The 19,812-nt window shown below is 56.9% G+C and overlaps 6 protein-coding genes; 3 read left to right on the top strand and 3 right to left on the bottom strand.

Moving 5' to 3' along the window:
• Positions 1–2,640: 2,640 nt before the first annotated feature.
• CHC_T00007708001 (hypothetical protein) lies at positions 2,641–5,235 on the top strand. Its single transcript, XM_005711393.1, has one exon. It carries the CDS (start codon positions 2,641–2,643, stop codon positions 5,233–5,235), a length of 2,595 nt encoding a protein of 864 aa, XP_005711450.1.
• A 183-nt stretch (positions 5,236–5,418) lies between these two features.
• CHC_T00009180001 (60S ribosomal protein L31) lies at positions 5,419–6,211 on the bottom strand. XM_005711392.1 is given in 4 exon segments: positions 5,419–5,473; positions 5,474–5,821; positions 6,118–6,120; positions 6,121–6,211. The coding sequence occupies 2 exon segments, from the start codon at positions 6,118–6,120 to the stop codon at positions 5,474–5,476; spliced, it is 351 nt and encodes a 116-aa protein (XP_005711449.1). The 5' UTR covers positions 6,121–6,211; the 3' UTR covers positions 5,419–5,473.
• Positions 6,212–7,409: 1,198 nt separating this feature from the next.
• Positions 7,410–9,268, bottom strand: CHC_T00007707001 (hypothetical protein). XM_005711391.1 is given in 2 exon segments: positions 7,410–7,561; positions 7,562–9,268. 1 exon segment carries the CDS (start codon positions 9,266–9,268, stop codon positions 7,562–7,564), a length of 1,707 nt encoding a protein of 568 aa, XP_005711448.1. The 3' UTR covers positions 7,410–7,561.
• A 1,750-nt stretch (positions 9,269–11,018) lies between these two features.
• CHC_T00007706001 (hypothetical protein) lies at positions 11,019–13,357 on the top strand. XM_005711390.1 is given in 2 exon segments: positions 11,019–13,061; positions 13,062–13,357. 1 exon segment carries the CDS (start codon positions 11,019–11,021, stop codon positions 13,059–13,061), a length of 2,043 nt encoding a protein of 680 aa, XP_005711447.1. The 3' UTR covers positions 13,062–13,357.
• Positions 13,358–13,908: 551 nt separating this feature from the next.
• On the top strand, positions 13,909–14,748 carry CHC_T00007705001 (hypothetical protein). Its single transcript, XM_005711389.1, has one exon. It carries the CDS (start codon positions 13,909–13,911, stop codon positions 14,746–14,748), a length of 840 nt encoding a protein of 279 aa, XP_005711446.1.
• A 2,449-nt stretch (positions 14,749–17,197) lies between these two features.
• Positions 17,198–19,765, bottom strand: CHC_T00010155001 (Nuclear cap-binding protein subunit, putative). The gene is made up of 2 exons (XM_005711388.1): positions 19,030–19,765; positions 17,198–18,795 (listed from the first exon to the last, which is right to left on the bottom strand). Exons 1-2 carry the CDS (start codon positions 19,763–19,765, stop codon positions 17,198–17,200), a joined length of 2,334 nt encoding a protein of 777 aa, XP_005711445.1.
• Between the last annotated feature and the right edge of the window lie 47 nt (positions 19,766–19,812).

The raw sequence follows: 19,812 nt of genomic DNA, 5'->3' as shown, positions 1-19,812 counted from the left end.
GCTCCCGTTAGTCGGTTGGGGACGCATGTGTCAGGGCGTGGATGGAGGGCGTGGATGGAGGGCGTGGATGGAGGGTGTGGGTGGGGGACGTACCGGTGACGGCGCAGCCCTTCGTAGCGGGGTTTGGGGCCGGTGCGGGTGGGGTGGCGCGCGTGGCCGTAGGTTCGGTTGCATTGGGCATCTTTGCGCGAGAGTTGTGAGCAGGAGGTGGTGGTGATGAAGAAAGGGGGTAAGTTGCTTGTGTCTCTCTCTAGCTAGCTCTAGACTTGGGCAAGTGGTCGGTGCTCCAGGGATACAGAATACCCTGTACCAAGGGTACTGTATACGGCGGATCAAAGGGATGGCGCCACAAACAAGGCCGATTGGTTGCAAAATTGGCCCGCCAGCACCGCCAGAGTTCAATTCTATAGCCCGCCATTGCCCCAATTCTTCCGCTCACCTTGCCGTCAAACCATCTGCACCCTGCACCCTCTCCGATCTCCCCCCTCCCTTGCCCAAGCGACGACGCTTGCGATCGCTGTATCCTGTACACTCCATCCGCCTAATCTCCCCCTCGCGGCGCTCATCAACATCTATCCTCTAACGCTCTCTCCAGCAGTTCCCCACAATTCGCGTCCTCCGGGCAATACCTCAGCGCCCGGTGATACATCACCACGGCTCCTTCCACATCCATCATTGCATGCAGCGTCATCCCCAACGCCGTGCACGTGGACCCTGATCTTGGTTGGAGCCCCAACGCGCGCTCGTAGCATCTCTTGGCGTTCTTAAACTCCCTCAACCGCCGGTAGCAGTGCCCCAAATTGAACAGCGTCGCCTCCTCAGCTTCGGCTCTTCTCCCGCCAGTGCTGGGCATCTCTCTCATTTCGTCCTTGGCCCCCCACAGCGCAAGTGCTTTTCTAAAATGTGCCACGGCGCCCGCCATGTCGCCCTTGCGATACGCCACGACCCCAAGCTCGTGCGGCGCAGCAGGGTCTGTCGGGCACGCCTCCATCGCGCTCTGGAAGAGCATTGCCGCGTGCCCCAGGCTGCTCTGCCTGGCGTACTCAATGCCCATGAACAGCATGGGCTGCTGCGCGCCGGGAAACAAGCGCGACGCGGTGCGGTACGCGCCCATGGCCTGGTCACTCTCATCCTGCGCGCCGAACGCGTGTCCCACGGCGACCCACGCGGGAGCCAACCGTGCGTCCAGTGTGGTAGCCTTGTGCAGAAACCGACGCGCGACCTCGGCCTTGCCGCACGCGAAGTAGTAGTAGCCGACGGCCATCCAGCTGACGGCGCTCTTCGGATCGCGGTCGACCAGCGAGTGGGCGAGCACGAAGAGGTGCTGGCGTTCGTCCAGCTCGACCAGGGCCGCGAGATAGGTGTGCCAGATGGGCCCGGCGACGAACGGATCGACGTCCAGAATGCGCTTGCACACGTCGACGCAGGCGGAAAAGTCGAGCACGTCGTACAGGCGGCGCGCGCGCACGCTGAGGACGTCGACGTTGTCTGCGGCGAGCGCGGTCTCGGGGAGGGGGTGGGCCGCGTCGATGGCGGCCGAGTAGTACTCCAGCAGCCACAAGGCGAGCGGCTCCGGCGGGAGACGCGCAGAGTCGTTGAGCAGGTCCGAGACGAAGCGGGCGGCGTGGTGGCGTGTGACCAGGCCGGATTGCGTGAGGGCGTGGAAGGCCTCGACGCAGTAGATGTCCGCGACGAGCGCGCGCTTGTACCACAGCACGGCTGGGGCGGCGTTGTCCATGGCCTCGTACACGCGGGCGCGGAGCACGCACAGCGCGGCGCCGATCTCGGGGCCCAGGGGGGAGTAGGAGGGGTTGATGGAGAGATGCTCCAGGGCTTGGTCGATGACGTGGGGCGTGGGGGAGGGCGGGGACAGGGTTGCGGAGGGGAGGGACGGCTCGTCCGGGCCCAGGATGACGAGACATTCGTCCAGCTGGTTGAGATGGAAGAGGGCTTGCGCGCAGAGGAGGCGGGCCGAGGGGTTTGTTTTGTGGAGCGAGCGCGATTGGAGGAGGTGCAGCGCGCGGCGGGGCTGCGATGAGGAGAGAAAGTGGCGTGCGAGGCGGAGCAGAGTCTGTGGGGTCGGGGAGGTGGAGGCGGCTTTGTCGGCGAAGAAGCGGGCCGTGTGCGTGAGGCCGAGGGTGAAGTAGCGGTCGGACTTGAGAGAGGCGGTCAGCGGTTGGGTAGGGGGAGGGTCGGGCTCGCAAGCGGTTGGGGATGTCATGGTTGGGACGCGGGGTGGGAGAGAGAACGAAGGGATCGGTGGTGATGAGGGTGGAGCGATGAAAAAAGCGCGCGATGGCTCAATTTTTGAAGGGACGCTTTAATTTTAAAAAGTGCTGACACCTGTAATTAGAAACATCCAATAAAAATGCATTTCGTCAAGATCGAAGCTCTCCGCCAATCAGGTTCTGTAATGCACGCGCACCCCTCAAAATTATTCCAAAAACAGCTTTCGCAAAATCACACTTACAGTAGCCGTTACACAGAAGACGTCTTCTGTGCTGATCGACAAACCTGTCGGGGGTCCCCACCATCCCCACCTCCCTTGTCACTTGCACTCTCACCGACCCCCACTACATATCCTCTTCGCCATATCACCTCGCTCCCATTCTGTCCTTGCCCCCCGTCCCGCCCGCCACAATGGCCGCACCCACCGCTGCGATGCCCCCCTCGCCCACGCGCGCCTCCCTTCTCGACCACCACGCTGCTCAACTTCAGCACCGCTCCGCCGCGCTCGACCTGCGCGCGCACGAGCTGTCGCAGGCTGAGGCCCGCCTGTCGCACCGTCTCTCCGCACTGCAGACGCGAACGCACTCGCTGTCACGCCTCGAGTCGACCGCGCGCTCCGAGATGGCCTCGCTGCTTGAGGCTGTCACGTCGCGCCACGAGAAGCTATCCGAGAGCGAGTCGCGCCTGCGCCAGCGCGAGCAGAGCCTGAAGAAGAAGGTCTCGGCGCTGCGCGGCACGCTGCGCAATGCCGCGGCTGTCGAGAGGAAGCTCAGGGAGAAGCAGGACATGCTCCGGGAGACAGAGAAGCGCAAGGAGGAGATGCTCGCCGCGCTCGAGGAGGCCGAGGAGCGCTTGAGGAAGGTCGAGAGGGTGTCCACCGCGGCGGAGGAAAGGGCTGCGAAGGTTGCCGAGGAGGGAGATGTGCTGCGAACGGCCGCTGATAAGCTCGAGATGCTTGAGAGAGAAGTTCGGAAGAGGGATAAGGAAATTGGGAACAAGGAAAGAGCTGTCAGAGAAGGGGAGGAGAGAGTGGAAAGATTATTGCAGTTTGAGGACGTCGTGCAACCGATGAGGCGCTTCGTAGGGGAGTTTGCCATCTTGCTTGCGGAGGAAGGGCGAGGGACGGCAAGTGAACTACCGGATGGCGCTGCGGAGGATGCTACGCCGCAGCTTGTGGCAGCGGAGGCTATTGTCGCCGTCCGCGAGCTTTGCGCTATGGTCCGCGCTCTCAGGGGGCAGAGGGAGGCGCAAGACGCCCGGGAAGCCCGCCTGGAGCAGTTGGAGAAGCAGATGAAGAAGGAAGAGGGCGCTTTGAGGGTGAGGGAGAGGAGTCTCAAGTCAGCGGAAGGCAGGCTGGATGTCGCGCAGCAGAGCTTAAACGCCGTCCAGAGCGATGTCGACAAGGCGTGGGCGGAGATTGAGAGCAACCGGACAGACCTGGATCGGAGGGAGGAGAGTGTGAGGTTGAAAGAGTCTGATGTTATCGAGGCGGACCAGAGAAGGAGGAGGAAGGAGAGCGCAGTTATGCAAGGAGAAAAGATGCTTGTGCGGAGAGAGCGCAGCATTCAAAGGGCTCATGCGGCGGTGGGAGAGAGGGAGAAGGCTGTTGAGCAAAGACAGAGGGACCTCGACGAGGAGAAGGCCAGCTTACACAACTTGAAGACGACCATTGATTTGAAAGAGGATTTGCTGCATACAAGGGATTTGGAGTTTACGGCAAGGGAAGCGAAGAAGAATGCGGCGCTGGATGCCTTACTTGAAGCTTCGGTCAGGAAGAAGAAGAGGCGCTCTTCACGCGAGCACTCTGTCTCTCCTGAGAGCGGGAGTGGGTCCTCACCAACACCAGAGCCGCAGGTGCTCAATCCCACGGTCGTAGAAACGCGGGGTAAAAACGTTCAGCGGATTGTGCAATCTGCACCAGCTCCGGCAAGCACTTCGCAAGCAGCAAGGCCAACGGGTCAATCCCAGGCAAATGACCTAAACGGAGCCCTTCAAGACCCTGAACCTTCTACAGTTCGACGGCAACTGGAGTTTGAGACTACAGTGCAGCGTCAAGCGACTACGAGTGGAGGTGCAGTGCTGCCTGCGCCACTTGTTTCAAGACTGCCTCAGGCTGAGAAAGCACCAAATCAGGATGACTTAGACAAGGCTCCAACGCACGTCGTTAACGACGATGACAACGAAAGCGAGGCAGCAGCAGACGACTTGCTCCCTGAACTACTCGGGGCCCGTGCGCTTTGGAAAGAGAGAGTGGTTCGGCTCGAGGCCGTGGTAGAAAATATGCGTGAGAACACCTGGGCTCTGAAACCGCACGTGCAGCCAATTCTAACATCTGTGTCAACACAACTGCGGGACATCCACACGGAGATCGATTCGACCCCCGAGAGGCACCCTGAATCCTCAAAAGCATCCTACGGAACGGAGCAGCAGCGGCAAGTCCGATGGGGTGCGTTGATTCGAGAGCAGCTAGATGCGGTGCGGGACGTCCAAACAGGGATGCTGATCGCTCTGAACAAGGAGGAGGACTCGATGTTTCAAGAAAGTGGCCCCGCCCCCCTCCCCTCTGAACAGAGCGAGAGCGCGACTCAGACGACGAGCGAGCCCTCGGAAGGCCCGCGCGAGAAGCGTAGCCCGCCGCACATGGCCGGGGACGAGAGCTCTGTGGACGTGACTCTGGACGCGACGGACGGGCGGCTGTTCCCGGACCATTCGCTCGAGGCGACGGAGGACTTTGGCTCGATCACGTCCTCGTTCCGCAAGTTCCGCAGGCAGATGCGGGCGCAACGCGGGCTGGCAGAGGCGTCGCGCAACAGTCGGATTATTCGGAGGGAGCGCGTGCCGCGGGAGGCGCCGGCTCGAATGCGGCCGCGGCAACCGGTCGGACGGGGGGTCGTCGTGCGCGAGACGAGGGGGATCCGCGGAAGCGACCTGCTGCGAGAGCTTGAGTCCGTGCGCAACGACCTGGAAAGCATCACCGGTAGCACTAATTCGTCGGGTTTGCAATGATAGCTTCACTGCGCTTTAGAATGTTAGCAAGCATGTGAATTTGAATTAACTCAGTAGGGCTCTTCATGCAGGACACTATTTTCCGGCAATTATCGAAGTAACAGGGCTGCTGCAACGGCTTCATATGATGAAATCGTATCCTTTCACCTACGCACAACAAGCGGGACGCAAGGGAGACAATTGGACAAGTTGACACCACCGACAAGCGAAACGTTTTATGTAAAATTAGCGGCCGCGCCTACTCCTCGATGGTAACGGTCTGGAGGCCCTTGAAGGTGGTGACGGGTACGTAGCTGGCGAGGGTGTAGAGCGGTTCCTTTGCGTCCTCGTCGTCGTTCCTCTTGCGGGAGAGGCGGACGCGGATGCGGTAGGGCACGTTGCGCACGCCGGTCTTCCAGATCTCCTTGTTGAGGCGCGTGTCCACGCGCACGTCCGACGTGCCCATTGTCTTGGTCGCAAAATCACGGATGACCTTGACCGCGCGCGGCGCCTTGCGCTTAAAGCCGTACTTGCGCAGCTTCGGGTGCAGGTGGATCGTGTAGTCGCGCGTCACGACCTCGGAGCCTTTCGGCTTTCTGTCCTTGGCCTTTTGTGTGCCGCGTGGAGAGAGGGAGGGTTAGTCTCGTAGGGGTGGGGGGGGGGTCGGGGCGGCGCTCGGATCACCGAATAGGTCGCTGCATTCGCTCTTCCGCCCGAGGCGTTGCGCACCCGGCGATTCACACATTGTCGCAGATCAATTCTTCTCAACATGGAAGCAAGCGTGACCGGACGGCGGCCTGGCACTACCGGCGTCGTCGGGGGTGCAGGCCTTGTCGCGGGATCGATCGGCATCGAAAGCGGCGGAGAGCAGATTCGGACAGGATGGGTGAAGGAACGACTTACCATTTCTTAGATTGCAACTGGCGGCGCAAGCGGACAAGTTTGCGATGCAATGGATGTTGCGGGCGAGAATAGCGAGGTTGGGAATGGGGGCTGCGAGAGAAAACGTTGAGAGAGATGGTCAGGGGGACAATGGCATCGGCGGCAGGCGACGTCGCCGGCGGCCGGACAGGTGTCCGCCGACGGGCGGATCATACGAACTGAAAAGGAATTACATTCGAGAAAACATAATTACGGGAGCACCACACGCCGTTGAGAGTGGGCCAGTCACAACGCGCCAGGTGTTCGGCCAAGAGTGTTTCTGCATAATTTTCAACGTTCCCACGATCGCCCATGCCACAGGCGAAAGGCGCGGGAATCACCAATCTGCCTCAATCTCCGCGTCCCCCACCGCACCTGGCGGTGCTCTCACCGTCAACGCCCAAAGTCCTCAAAGCCCTCTCCCGCGACCCTCACCTTCAACAACGAGCACTCCCTCTCTCCCGCCCTTCATCCGCACCTCACCCCACAATGTCTCGGCGCCCTGCTTTCCAAGCCTCTCTCCCCGTCCGTCTCTCCGCGCGCCCGCCGCCGCTGGCCCACGCGCGCCGGCGCAACCGCGTGGCGGCCACGCCTTGCCGCACGGCGCGCCGCGTGGCGGCCCCCCATCCCCCTCTCTGCGCGACTTCCGCGGCCGGCGTCCTCAAGGACGAGGTGATCCGGGTGCCGTCCACCGTGCCGGCGGACCGCCACCACCCCGTCAAGGTCTCGCTGCGCGCGGAGTCACTGGGCCGCCGCCGCCGCCGCGTGGTTGGCGGCGTCGACATCGCGGCCACGCCTGCGCGCGTGTGGCGCGTCCTCACGTCGTACGACCGCATCGAGCGCTACATGCCCAACATCGTGTCCAGCACCGTCGAGGACCGCGATGGCGTCGTGTATCTGGACCAGGTCGGCATCATTTCGAACAAGCTCGGACTCAGATCGCGCATGCTGGTCCAGGTGCACGAGAGGGAGGAGGACAGATTTATTTCCTTCTCGAGGGTCGAGGGGAGAGACTTTTCGGAGTTTGTCGGGAGTTATTCGGTTAGCGAGGTCGAGGGGGGAGTGAGACTCGATTATGAACTCGTCGCCATGCCGTTTCCACTCTTCCCTATGTACTTGGTCGAGCGGAAGGTGTTTAAGGAAATCCCGAGGATGCTCGCCTCGATTAGGGAGGAGGCCATTTTGGGGCGCGTTATCCCGTTTGAAAACGAATAAGACCTAACAGTTTTGTTATTCCACATTCATCTCGTACTAATCTCACCGCCAGCTCACTCTCACATTTGTGTCAATTTTATCTCGCAACATCTTTACCTTATTATCCAACTAGATCTAACTCAACGCTCCCGTTGCAGTCAGTTACAAACAAAATCAGGGAAAACGCACTAAATTTCACTAGGCAAGTCGTCCACTCAGTTGAAGACATACCTTACGCCTTCGCTTTAAGGATCGATGGCAGGAAGTCAGAGGGCTCCTCTAACCCCAGCAAGTTGAGTACTGTAGCTCCCAGGTTAGCAATACCCGCAGCCTTGCAGTCCGGGTCGTCGCCCCACCGTGCAGATTCGTTGAGCTCGTAGTTTTCAATCCCATTCCCAGTCACCACGCACGGCACTTGTTGCTTCGTGTGCGACACCTTCGCCCTCCATCCTTCAGGCTGCGACCCCGGCTTCGGATTTCCGTCCTTTCCGCACTCGGCCATGATATCGCAATTGCCATGATCGGCGGTGAGCACTACTACCCCTCCGCGGCTAATAATCTCCGGTATGACACGCGCGAGGCACAGATCCACGCATTCCATCGCCATACGCGCGGCAATCATGTGCCCCGTGTGCCCCACCATGTCTCCATTAGCATAGTTGACGACCATAAGATCCGGCTTAAACTCGTCAAGATCCTTAACGATCTCGTCCGAGATCTCAGCTGCCTTCATCCAGGGCCTGGTCTGCTCGCGCTGCTTGTACGACGGCACGCACGTGTATTTCTCCATGTTCTCGTCGAACTTGGCGGCCCGATTCCCGTTGTAAAAGTATGTGACGTGGCCGTACTTCTGCGTCTCCGACACGGAGAAACGCTTCATGCCGTTCTTCACGACATACTCAGCGACAGTGCGCTCGATCTGAGGTGACGAGACGAGGAAGCGCTTCGGAATACCAGCGTCGCCATCATACTGCATCATGCCGGCGTAGCGGACCTTCGGGACGCGCTTGCGATCAAAGTGGGTAAACTCACCCTCTTCAGCCTCGAATGCGGTCGAGATCTCGATGGCGCGATCGCCGCGGAAGTTCCAGAACAGCACTGAGTCGTTATCCTGAATGGGTCCGACGGCATCGCCGTTGTCATCCACGACGACGAACGGCGGAAAGTACTGATCAGTCATCTTTTCATCCTTGTAAAAGCCCTGCACGGCGTCAACTGAGGAAGAAAAGGTCTGAATGTTTTCGGTATCGCCCAAACAATGGGCGGCCCAGCCTCTCTCGACCATTCCCCAATCGGCCTCATACCTATCCATGGTGCACACCATACGACCGCCGCCGCTTGCGACGCGGACGTCGACGCCGGACTCACGGATCGCTTCGAGGCGCTTCTCTAGCGGGCCGAAGTAGTCCAGGGCCGAGCGCTCGCTGACATCGCGGCCATCAGCGAGCACATGGACGCGAATGCGCTTCGCGCCGTCATCGATGGCGCCATCGATGAGCTGGAACACATGGTTGACATGGGCATGCACATTACCGTCAGAATACAAGCCGAGGAGATGGAGAGTGGCGCCGTCGGTGAGCGGCTCCATGAGCCATTTCCAGACGTCGGACTTGAAATCGCCACTGCTGAAGGCTTTGTTGACGAGCTTTGCTCCTTGATCGAAGACGCGCCCCGCGCCGAGGGCGTTGTGTCCGACTTCAGAGTTGCCCATGTCGCCCATAGTCGGGAGGCCCACGGACTTGCCGGAGGCGTCGAGCTCAGTGAAGAGGGCGGTGGCGCCGTCAGGGCCCTCGCCGGACATGAGCTTGTCGAGGAAGGGGGTGCGAGATTGGGTGACGGCGTTCCATGCGGTGTCGGGGGCTTGGCCGACGCCGTCCATGATGATAAGGGCGACGGGGCCGGATGGCTTGGTGAAGCCGGGCTTGGGGGAGAGCTTCATTGTGGTGGGAGCGGCGCTTGAGGATGCCATTGTGTGGTTTTGGGTGGGGGTGGGGGGAAGAATTGAACTGAAGTTGTGTTTGTGGAGGTAGGGGGGGGTGGGGGTACGGGGGTCGAATGCTCAGGGCGGCGGCTGCGGAGTTGGGAGAAGGCGTTGTTGTTAAAGGAGTTGAGAGGGGATCTGGGTATGTGACCGGCGGTCGGCGAAAATCTTTACTGGGCGTGGAGGGCATTCTGATTCGCTAATTGTCCGGGCGGCGCATCTCTGCGATTCAGTTGGACGTCATATCAAATCCTTGTCCACCATTCGTTTATACTCTATCTGACTTGTTAGCCAACCATCACTCGCCAAATGGCCAATTCGTTTGTACTAGCACCGTCGATAATGCCACCAACCTTTTCTATGTTGTCCATCGAAACACATACCATTCATATTCAGTGAACCATTGCAACCGATGTAAACAGTTATACGAAACAGCGGTCAAGGCATTCTCCAGGGGTCGGTTTCCAACAAAACTCGTACCATTCACGATACGGAAGCAACAACGTGCAGAATCTGATGTAGTACATCAACAACGTTTCAGAGAAGAAAAGTCATCTGTTCTCTGCATGCCTAGCCAATCCTTTGCATATATGCAACCTTCGACTCCATGACGGCATGCAATAGGATCAACAGTGCCTTCGGTCTCGCCTATCTAAAATACTCTCCCATGTGACAGCTTACTTACTGTTGTTTTGCACGCCACATGATCGTTCCTTGTTGAGCGTGTCTCACTATGCACAGACTGTCGTGCGGCATTCTCTCTCGCCAGTCATCTTACGTTGCATACCGAGGACATCAATTGTCCTTAGTTTTGATGCCGCATGTTGTGAGTAAAAAAGCCCGTTTCGAAGCTTTCAATACAGTATAACACGTGTTACCTTCCCATGCTTTTTTCCAATAATATCCACTCCAAAAAAAATCTTCACCTCTTCCTTATACCACACGTCCTCTCTCTTTTCTGTTTTTTAGTTGCATTCTACACTGTGGCGATTCACTCGACGTAAACTTTTCAATTTTTCAATATATGCGTCCTTTTCGTTCCCGAAAACGTCGTGTTCCGTCGATCGGTGGTCTATCACGGGGGCAGACTCTTTTTTATATATATTAATTATTCCTTTTAGGTGCACTAAACTCACAGATGTTCGACAATGAACACGACTCCATATTTACTGTGCTTGTCAAAAATCCTCCTTTTTCACTGCTTCAAAACTGCTTCAAAACACCCGCAGGAGTGAAATGCATATCTATTATCCAGTCTCTCGATTCATGACCCAAAACGTACGATTACCTGCGTCCGGATACCTCCGTAGCCTTCGAAGATTAAAAAAAGCATATCACATCCTGCTTTCTAATGTTTTCGTATTAGCATTCGTTCACCTGATGGATATAATAGTGAGGCAACGTGTTCACCTCGGACACCTGCAACTCGGAGTAGGGAATGCATTACCAAACCTCTGCATTACTGGTGAATTGCGACGTTAGCTACTTTTCGAACACCGACTAGATAATAAACGTTTTGCTCCGTACAAGGAACCGGTACAACCTTGATGGATAACTACTAGATGTTCTACTTCAGCGGGACAACCGCATAGGTATATCCCGCTCACACTCTTTCTCTCGGAACGCTTCCTAGAGCTGTCCAAGCCGCCCTTCGGCAACTCGAGCCTACGGCTCGAGCTTGATCTTCTCTCGCCCCAGATACATAGTGATGACAGAAAGTCAAACCCAAGTACCTGTGCTTGGAGATGAAAGCCAGCTCGGAGCCTCTTTCTTTCAAGTTTCAGAATCCAGCCAATCAGATCTTGGACAAAGAGACCTCAATGCTCTATCTGAGGACCATGACGGGCATTTATACATCAATGTTGATTCCATAACGGATCACCTCCGTCGTCATAATTGTTCAAGCGATGAAACTTATTTCGGAAACTCTGCAGAAGGCTCAAATGGCAATTCGAGCTCCTCGAGCCCACGGAAGATTGGCGCAACTGCGGCCGTTATACCACGTGCTAATCCCACCGTATATCATTCTCCAGAAAGCATCACCTCGAAAATACCAGCCTCATTGTTCAACGAACCTCCACAGGTGCAGGGTTGTGACTCAAAGGCGAGCCAACTGGATATTACCGATTTTATTGACAACTTTCTCGGTGATGATGAATTGATGCATAACGTTCCTGAAATTCTAGACACCTTGAACGTCGAAAAGCAGTCCCCTACGTCCTTTCCCGTTCGATGGGAAACGGTCCAACCGCCAACGACTTCACATTTCCCTCAGCTGCCGACGAATTCCGCAACTAAAACACTCTCTCAAATACACACGCTTCCGAAGTCTGCATCCCAAACCTTCCCTGTAGAGAAGAAGGAGCTTTGCTCAGCTCCTGGGACGGAAATGCTGCAGGCCTGCACAACACCGACCAAAATAGAGCCTGTCCTCCAAAAGCAAGCAAATGGCGACTGTCTATCTGCAGGGCAAGGACCGGGGCCATCAAAGTCCACGCCGACACGACGCGCGGAAAAGCGAAAACCTCGAACGTACACTCAGGCCGTTCCCAGCCAGCATTGCCACATCTGCTCTCGGCGTCCTACTGAAGGCTCTCCTCACCAAGTCTGCGGCAATCTGCAGAAAGGGCGGTGCCGTAAAACAATCTGCACGAAATGCTTTCTCCAATTCCGGTGGGACCTCAACGCGGCACGGGAAGCACCACCAGGCACGTGGGAATGTCCTCATTGCCGCGGGCAATGCCCGCAGAGAGCGCAGTGCGTGATCTATAACCGGACGTCAGACCGGCGAAGACTCAAGCTGATCAACCATAGGAAGCGGAAGGGCGAAGCTGGGGACGGGTCGAACGGGAAGAAGAGCAAAGGGATACCAAAATCGAGCGGGGCCAGCAGCGGAAAGACTACGCTTGCGCAACCGGTGGCTCAGGGTGCGGAGAAACGAACGGCGAAGAACTGGGCAACCTCTAGTTTATCGCAAAAGAAGAACGGGGCGACCAAGTTTCGCAAGAAAATCGCAAAGTTACACGACCTGCGCAAGGGCATAACCATCTTGGAAAGTAAGGAAGTGGATTCACATTTAGGCAGAAGCCATACAGACATGCGGGGGGGACAGAAGATGCGACTCGAGCGGCAGTACCACTCGTCACTCGTCGGCGAACATTCGAGAATGACAGACACGAGACTGTTACTGGATGACATCACTGCAGGAAATAGCACACACGAAAAACATGTAGAGCCTATGATGATAGGAAGAACTTCGGATCTTTCAGGCAATCCATTAACCGGGTGTGAAGCACAAGACTATGATAATGGGGTTTCGCACAGCACAACAGGACAAGAAGAGTGTCTACAAAACGGGCCCGGGACGGCGGCGCAAGGCGGATTCTCCCCCGCTGGGACGATGTTTCCGTTCCTGTCGGGCGACCCATTCCTGTCAATGGGCGGGCAGCTGCAGTTCGGGTCTAGTGATATTTCAGGAGGACAGGACTTGAGCGGAATGTCAGGTGGGGAGGTGAGCAGCCGAGTGCATGGGGCGGGGCTAGGGATGGAGGAGGTGTGGCCGAAGATGTATCCGCACGAACGTGACGAGGAGGTGTGTGATGAGACGCCCGACGATTTATGGATGCTTCCGCAGGAAGGGTCTGACGCGGACGAAGGGGACGGGGAAATTGACGCGGTTGGAGCGGGGCTTTGGCATTCGATGCACCAAGAAGGTGGAGGGGTCGACGAGAAGGAGGCTTTGAGGGTGTAGGTGAGAGGGTGAGCTGGCTGCTAAAGAAGAATAGATTTGAGGTTGATTGTGAAGTGTGGGGTGGGGGGCGGGAGGCGGCGAGTGAAGCTTGAGTGTATGGGTTCGAGTTTTTTGTTTGTAAATAGTTCTTGTGGTGGTCGAAGAAGACGCTTTTCGAATTGCCTCTGTACGTTGGTGTGAGTGATGTGAGAGACCGAGGGGATAAGGGTGAAAGCAGCGAGCATATAGTAAGTTGTAACGTGTCTAAAACGTAATCAAAGGAGATTCAAAGCATAAAGAAACAGTACGCCCGGAAAGCATAGCCGAAAAACATGACTGAAAAGAATAACCAACAAGAACACATCCAAAAAGCAGCAAAGGACAACAAAGCCCAGCCAAAGTATAATCAAAGCACAACTGAAGCATAACGTAAGCTTACCCGAAGCACAGAAAAGAATACTCCCTTGCACCCAATACCAATACCCATTCCCCTCGCGCCAAGTGTGTGCAGGAGGCCCTCCAAAATGTATTGAAAATTCCCGATATGCCCACCGAGGTCATCCTCAGGTCATCTGAGCTCTACACATGTGTCGCATATGCCGGGCTGCTTCCGAAAAATCTCATCACCCATTCTGCCCCGAACCCTACCGCCCTCTATCTCCCCCAATTCCTCCTTTCCTCGCGTTCTTCCCGGCCGTCCAACCTCTCCTCCTCACCAACCTCAGTCGCAATGGCATTCGTCTCCACCCCCCTCCCGCACTCGCGTCCCTCCGCCACGCGCGCCGTCACGTCGCGCCACTCGTCCTTCGCGGCGCGCCCCGCCGTGGCGCGCCCGCGCGCCACCCCGGCGCGGGCGCCGGCCCCGCGGATGCAGCACGGCAAGACGGTGAAGGAGAGCCTTGTCGACGCCAACAAATACAAGACTCTCATCCAGCTGGCCGAAGCTGCGGGCGTGGACTTGGACGTCTCCAACTGCACGGTCTTTGCGCCCAATGACGCGGCCTTCGCGAGCACGCCCCCGGGCTTCGTCACCAACCTGCTGGCGCGTCCCGCGGAAGCCGCCGCCGTCATCGCCCGCCACATCCTCCCCGACCGCGTTTACACGTCCAAGCAGATCCGCGGCTGCGGCTTCTGGGACGGCGTCCCCGGCGGGCCGCTGCCCTATGAGGGCCTTGGTGCGATCGTGCGCGTCGGCAATACCCGCATCTTGAACGACAGCTGTAACGATGAGTGCGTCAACGGCATCATTCATACCGTCGATGCCGTGATCTCCACCCCGATGCACAAACCTGAGGGCGTTGCGAAGACTTACGTCCCGTCCGTCCCGACCTTTACGGATAGTACCGTGGGCTCGCTATATCCGACGGGCACCTATTCGAGGGACACTAGCCGTGCAGTGGGTGCGTGTTTGCCGAGCACCTCGGGGGGGAGGAAGGCCATGGGTCTCGTCAACCAACTCCCGTTCTGGCAGTACGGGCCCCCCTTCAACGCTGCCAAGCAGGAGGATTATGAGCCCATTTCCATTGCCCAGCCGGAGGGCGCCTCTGTTGATTATCAGCTCATGCCTCCAGGAACGGTTATCGTCACCCCGGATGAGGTTAGCGCTGATAAGCTCTTGCCGGTTTCGGGTATGTCCAAGTATATTGGCAAGACGAAGAGGTTGGTCGAGGAGGGCGCGCAGTCCGACTATTCTCGGTTGCCGTATTGAGGGGGCTATGGAGGCTTAGAAGTTATGATTTTGGTACCGGTCCTGGTGTTGGTGTGATTAGGACTTCTTCTACGCATGGTATACAAAGGCAAATGACTTCAGCTCGTGATGGTGGGGAGAGCACTGATGGTGCGGAAATTTCTAGCAGTGTAAAAGTTATTCATTCTTTTAGAGCCGCTTGCATTGCTTTTGTGATTTGTTTGTCGTGACAGTTTGTCACATCACGATCTTTTTTTATCGGTAAGCCGCTCGTCTGACACCAAAGGTGAACGAACGTTCTAGCAAGAATGCAGGGTTGTCGAGTTAAAAGAGTCAATTAAAAGTCGCCTTGATATTGAAACGCGAATGGTGGAGAGTGTACCTAGAGTCAGTATGAGTGAGTATGTATATGAGTAAGACGTAACGAGAGTATCAAGCTTTCTCTGCCTTCTGGTCGACACCGGAAGAGAACAAAGGCTCTTTTGCATTCTCTGCCTTATCAACGACTTGCTCGGCGGCCTTATTTTTCATCTCGGCCCTCCGTACGAGCGTATAAGCCAGGGACCCGGCGAGGACGATGAACACGGAAAAGCCACCCAAGCTTGTAATCGGGTTTTTGTAGACCAGCAAAGCAATGATGGTCTGGGCAGCCGACTTGGCCGTGGCGGAGACGTTGTGAGTCAATGGGGACGTATACTTGATTTGGGCAGCGGAGGCAAAAGAGATGGAGACACCCAGCAAGCCTGAGCAGGCGAGCAAAAACCAGTACTCGAGGCTGCGGGTGAGCGGCGAAGTGAGCAGGACCGGAATCTCTCCGGAGAAGAGGATCAAAGGGAGGAAGAGGAAGCAGGCGTTGACGTTGTTATAAAGGGTGATTTTCCAGGGGTTGTTGTCGACCAGGGCGAACTTTTTCTTGACAAAGATGGCATTCATGGCGACGAAGAAGGACGAGGTGACGCCGAAGACAACACCGACGAGCGACCAGCGCACCTCCTCGATGTTGCCTAAGGCGAAACCGGAGACGACGAGAGCGCAGCACAGCGTGGCCGGGACGGAGGTGGTTTGGCCGAGCACGAGCAGGTCGAAGACGACGTTGAAGACGATGGTGAGCGAGCGGGCGACCTGGTAGAAGGAGACCTCGACATACTTGAGGCAGAGGTTGTTGAAGACGATCATGCAGGTAAAGATGCACGACAGCGAAAGGATCTGCTTAAGGATGTCCAGCCGGACCTCGAACGGCGGCACGGCGAGCACGTTGAGCGAGCCGGCCATGTAGCAGAACGCGACCGTGACCACACATTGTGACCAAGTAATGAAGAACGGCGCCGACGCGATGTCCTGCGAGCCCAGCAGCGTCTTGTTCGCAAACACCATCGAGATCGAGATGAACCAGTAGAAGGACACGGCCGCGCCGATGTGCAACATCTGCCGCGAGAGCGGCGTGGACGCGTCCACAGACATGGTGGCGAGCGTGCGGGCGACGGTCGGAAAGGGCGGTGAGGCGCGGCGGTGAGGCGCGGAAGGGGTGGAGCAGGGGGGAGATGCCGGGGGTACTGTGGGAGGAGCGGGAGAGTGGGCGTTTGTGTCTGCGGAGGACAAGGGGCCTGAGGCCTGAGAGGGTTGCAGTGTAAAGTTACTGTCGTCTAAACTTGCACGACACGACGCATGCGTGCATTAAAAAGCGTGCGACCAATCGCGGGGGCGGATTCGTGATGCACACCGATGCCATTCCGGGCGAGCCAATACCGCCCAGCCGGGGCACCGCACCTCCGCCAGTGCGTCCGGCGACCTCCCATGCGTCTCGCCTTCCTCCCGCCGCGCGCCCTGGCGCCTACGCGGCAGCGCGCGGCGGCGACCACGCGGTGCGGGCTGCGCCCGCGCGAACTGCCGCGCGAACTGCCGCGTGTGTGCCGCGTATGCAAGCGCGGCTACGTGGTGGCGGAGAACCACGCCGCCGCGTGCCGTTTTCACACCGCGCGCTGGATGGGCGCAGAGAACTCCAAGCACTTCGGACGCGTGCGCGAGGGGGAGGGGGGCACGGCCTACTTTTACGACTGCTGTGATGCCGAGGAGCAGGGGGCGGAGGGTTGCGCGACGGGCTTTCATAAGGGGTATGATGACGAGTGAGCGCGAGGGCGGACAGAAGGGCGTGCGACAAGGAGGGAGGGGTTCTAAGTGTGTGTGTGTGGAAGGTGGCGTAAGCGTCGAGAGCGCGGCGGAGGGTTGATTTCTCTCCCTAAAGCGCCAATATTTGCTGGTCGTTGTCCTCTAGAGTCTTATCTCACCTTTATACAGTACATTGATGTCAATTATATACACAAGCACTTGTTTCATATCGAGCTTGTCTATCTCAAACCATTGTCCTTCCCTTCTTCGTATCCTCAAAACAGATACAAGCCATCACTACCATCGCCACATCTGCCTACCAAATACCCTTACGGTACAAGTGTCATCTGTCAACGCGTCATTTCTACCACACTTTTGGTAGCAACGCGCACCCGTCCACTTCCTTGATAATGTCGAACGAATCCCACAACTCTTGGTGCTGTTCGCGCGCGTCCCCCGTATCCGATTCGAGCTGTTCCACAATGCTTGGCAGATGTCTCGGGTGCTTGCGTGCCAACTCCCGGATCATCCCGAGGCACCGCCAAAACCATACCGGCTTGTCGTCAAAACCAGGCAAGTTTTGGTTGTACTCGCTCTTCTCCATGTCGTCGTCTTCGCTGCTCTTATCCTTCCTCAGTAGCTTTTGACACAGGTAAAACAGACGTCGGAAGGAGAAGAGCAGTAATTCTGAGATCTCCTTCTTTGCCCGTTCCGTCCCCGACTTGGCATTTTCCAACCGCGCTTCGGCCCGTTCGATTTCTCCTTCGTTTGCAGCCGCAGCCGCTTGCGATGCCGCTGTCAGCTCCGTCCGCGCCCCATTCTCTCGTGCCCGAGCCCGTTGCATCACCAGACGTATCATTTCCCAACGTGACGATTGAGACAAGTTTTTCTTCAACTCATCGTCGTCTAACGCCACCATATTTTGGCCGTCGGCTCGTTGCTCGGAAAGAACAGAATCAATAATAGCCAACCCGTCAATCACCCGGCGCATCGAAAGCTTGTCCAACACGTACATTTGTCGAATGTGCACCTCGCTCCAGAAGCAGCTCACCTCCAAAGTCACCAACCGCCTTGCCTCGGCTCCTCCTGCTTCTGCCATTTGGAGAAGCAGTGCAAGATACCGCTCTGCTACAGTGTCAAAGTGCGACAAAGTTTTACATCCTGCCAACAGAATCGCACGAATAAGAGAAGTCAACCTCCCATTATTCGCATCTGCTTCCGCCTTTTGTTGCAATTTTGGCTCTGGGGGTACAGAACGTATTGGAATCAGCGTGCAAAGCCGTTCCATCACAACTTTCGCCTCCTGCTTGTCCTTCCCTGTCACTACTGACATCAAGCTATCGTTCACTGTGTCGTCAAAGCGAGACTTGTTCCCACTGGATGGCTTTGGAGGCAGAAAGTACTTCATTTCTTCCGGAACGATATCAAGAATGCGTTCGTAGTAAGAAAGCCGGATGCACCTGGATAGCACATCCTTGCAAAACAGGGCTCGGAAGGGAAACTTCTCAACCATGTCTGCGTCAGCGTATAAAGCCCAGTCAGACCAGTTCCACTTGTACTCAAAATTACTGAGATGAAAGGAAAACCATTCGGTTAGCCGATCAAACGATTCCGGGTCAAATAAGCCAGCGTCCTGAAACATAGCCTCCACAGCTGTGAGAAGCTTGACAGGTAAACGAGAATCCTTCACCCGACATAAATCGACAAACAATGTGCCATAGTAGACAGGTGCAAAATTCGGGTCGGGCATCGCGCACAGTTGCGAGAACAATCCTTCCACAATCTCCCCATCCACGTTGTTCAGCATTGGAAATGTTAGCAGTCGTTCAGCAGCCATGACATGATTACTCGAAAAGTTGTCTACAATGTCGACAATGTACGCACGCAACACATGCTTCTCCATCAGTGTTCGATCGGAGGCAAGACCCATGGTGAAAAGCTTGCTGTCGCCCCCTTTCATATCTGGTCCTTCGGGTTTGGGTTGCTTCACTTCTCCATTGATGGGGCCAGGGTCGGCGGTGATGCCCTTTGAAGAACTCATTCCTACATCAGTGTCTAACTTTTTAACCTGATCACCATCCGTCATTGCAACATCTTGCGAGTCTTCACCTCCCTTTTCCGTTTTTGGGGTTTGAGTCTGCCCTTTGACGTCGCTTTTTCCAGTCACGCTTGCTTTGCCCTTTTCGCCATTCAATCCCTTTTGCAGGTCCCTCGCCTCCGGTTTCGGATTCACCAAGAACAGGCGAAAACGCGGCGCCGAGTACCTCGTGAGCTTGGAATGTCCTGGAATGACAAGCGGAGCCATGAGAATCTCATGACCCCCGCTGAGCTCGACGCCAAATTCTTCATATGGTCTCGGAATGATGGTCTCGGCACACTGCCAGTCATTGTTCTTGAGCACAAAAGTGGCCTCGAGAAGCTCTGAAAAGACCTCAACGCACCTCTTACTTGTGGCTGGAGCAACGCATCTCCAGGTACTGGCCTTCCAGGCCTCTGCGATGTTGCGTGCGGCGTCGAGAATTTTGGCGAGTTCCTCCGGCGCTCGCTCGGCGAGCAGAGGCGCAGCCCACGGCAAGGCGTTCAAGGCGATTTCGGCCAAAAACTCGCCGCGACAGTGCACGCCATACTCTGAGCGATTGGCTTGAGTGAGTTCGTGCAAGGCGGCGTCGAGCAAAACGAGAATGTATTCGGCTACCGAAATGGGCGACACCATTGCGCTGCATGAGAGACAGGCCAAAAAGCGCAACGATCTCCGTGCGACGCCAGAGTGGCCGTCGCGTATAGCGGCGGCCATGTCCTTCCCGACGGCGTCTGCAAGCTTGTTGGCGAGGTCCTTTGCGTATGGTTCGTCCTCAACGGTGAGGAGCCCCGCGATGGTGGCGTACGTGGGGGCCTTGAAGGGAAGGCTGATGCCGCACCGTTTGAGCCCCATGCCGACGGTTTCAAATACATGCGGCGAACCAGAGGCCAGTCGAGGCT

The sequence above is a fragment of the Chondrus crispus genome, genomic scaffold, assembly GCF_000350225.1.
Source record: "Chondrus crispus Stackhouse genomic scaffold, scaffold_81, whole genome shotgun sequence".
Classification (NCBI taxonomy): Eukaryota; Rhodophyta; class Florideophyceae; order Gigartinales; family Gigartinaceae; genus Chondrus; species Chondrus crispus.
The sequence above is the reverse complement of the archived record's forward strand: the minus strand, read 5'-3'. Positions and strand labels throughout refer to the sequence as shown.

Bases quoted from the DNA above. Each gene is read 5' to 3' on its own strand.
- CHC_T00007708001 (XM_005711393.1), top strand. From the start codon at position 2,641: ATGGCCGCACCCACCGCTGCGATGCCCCCCTCGCCCACGCGCGCCTCC.
- CHC_T00010155001 (XM_005711388.1), bottom strand. From the start codon at position 19,765: ATGGGGCTCAAACGGTGCGGCATCAGCCTTCCCTTCAAGGCCCCCACG. The intron at 18,796-19,029 runs GATTGAATGGCG...CCGAAGGACCAG, and splicing joins GGCGAGGGACCTGCAAAAGG to ATATGAAAGGGGGCGACAGC.
- CHC_T00007705001 (XM_005711389.1), top strand. From the start codon at position 13,909: ATGCAGCACGGCAAGACGGTGAAGGAGAGCCTTGTCGACGCCAACAAA.
- CHC_T00007706001 (XM_005711390.1), top strand. From the start codon at position 11,019: ATGACAGAAAGTCAAACCCAAGTACCTGTGCTTGGAGATGAAAGCCAG.
- CHC_T00007707001 (XM_005711391.1), bottom strand. From the start codon at position 9,268: ATGAAGCTCTCCCCCAAGCCCGGCTTCACCAAGCCATCCGGCCCCGTC.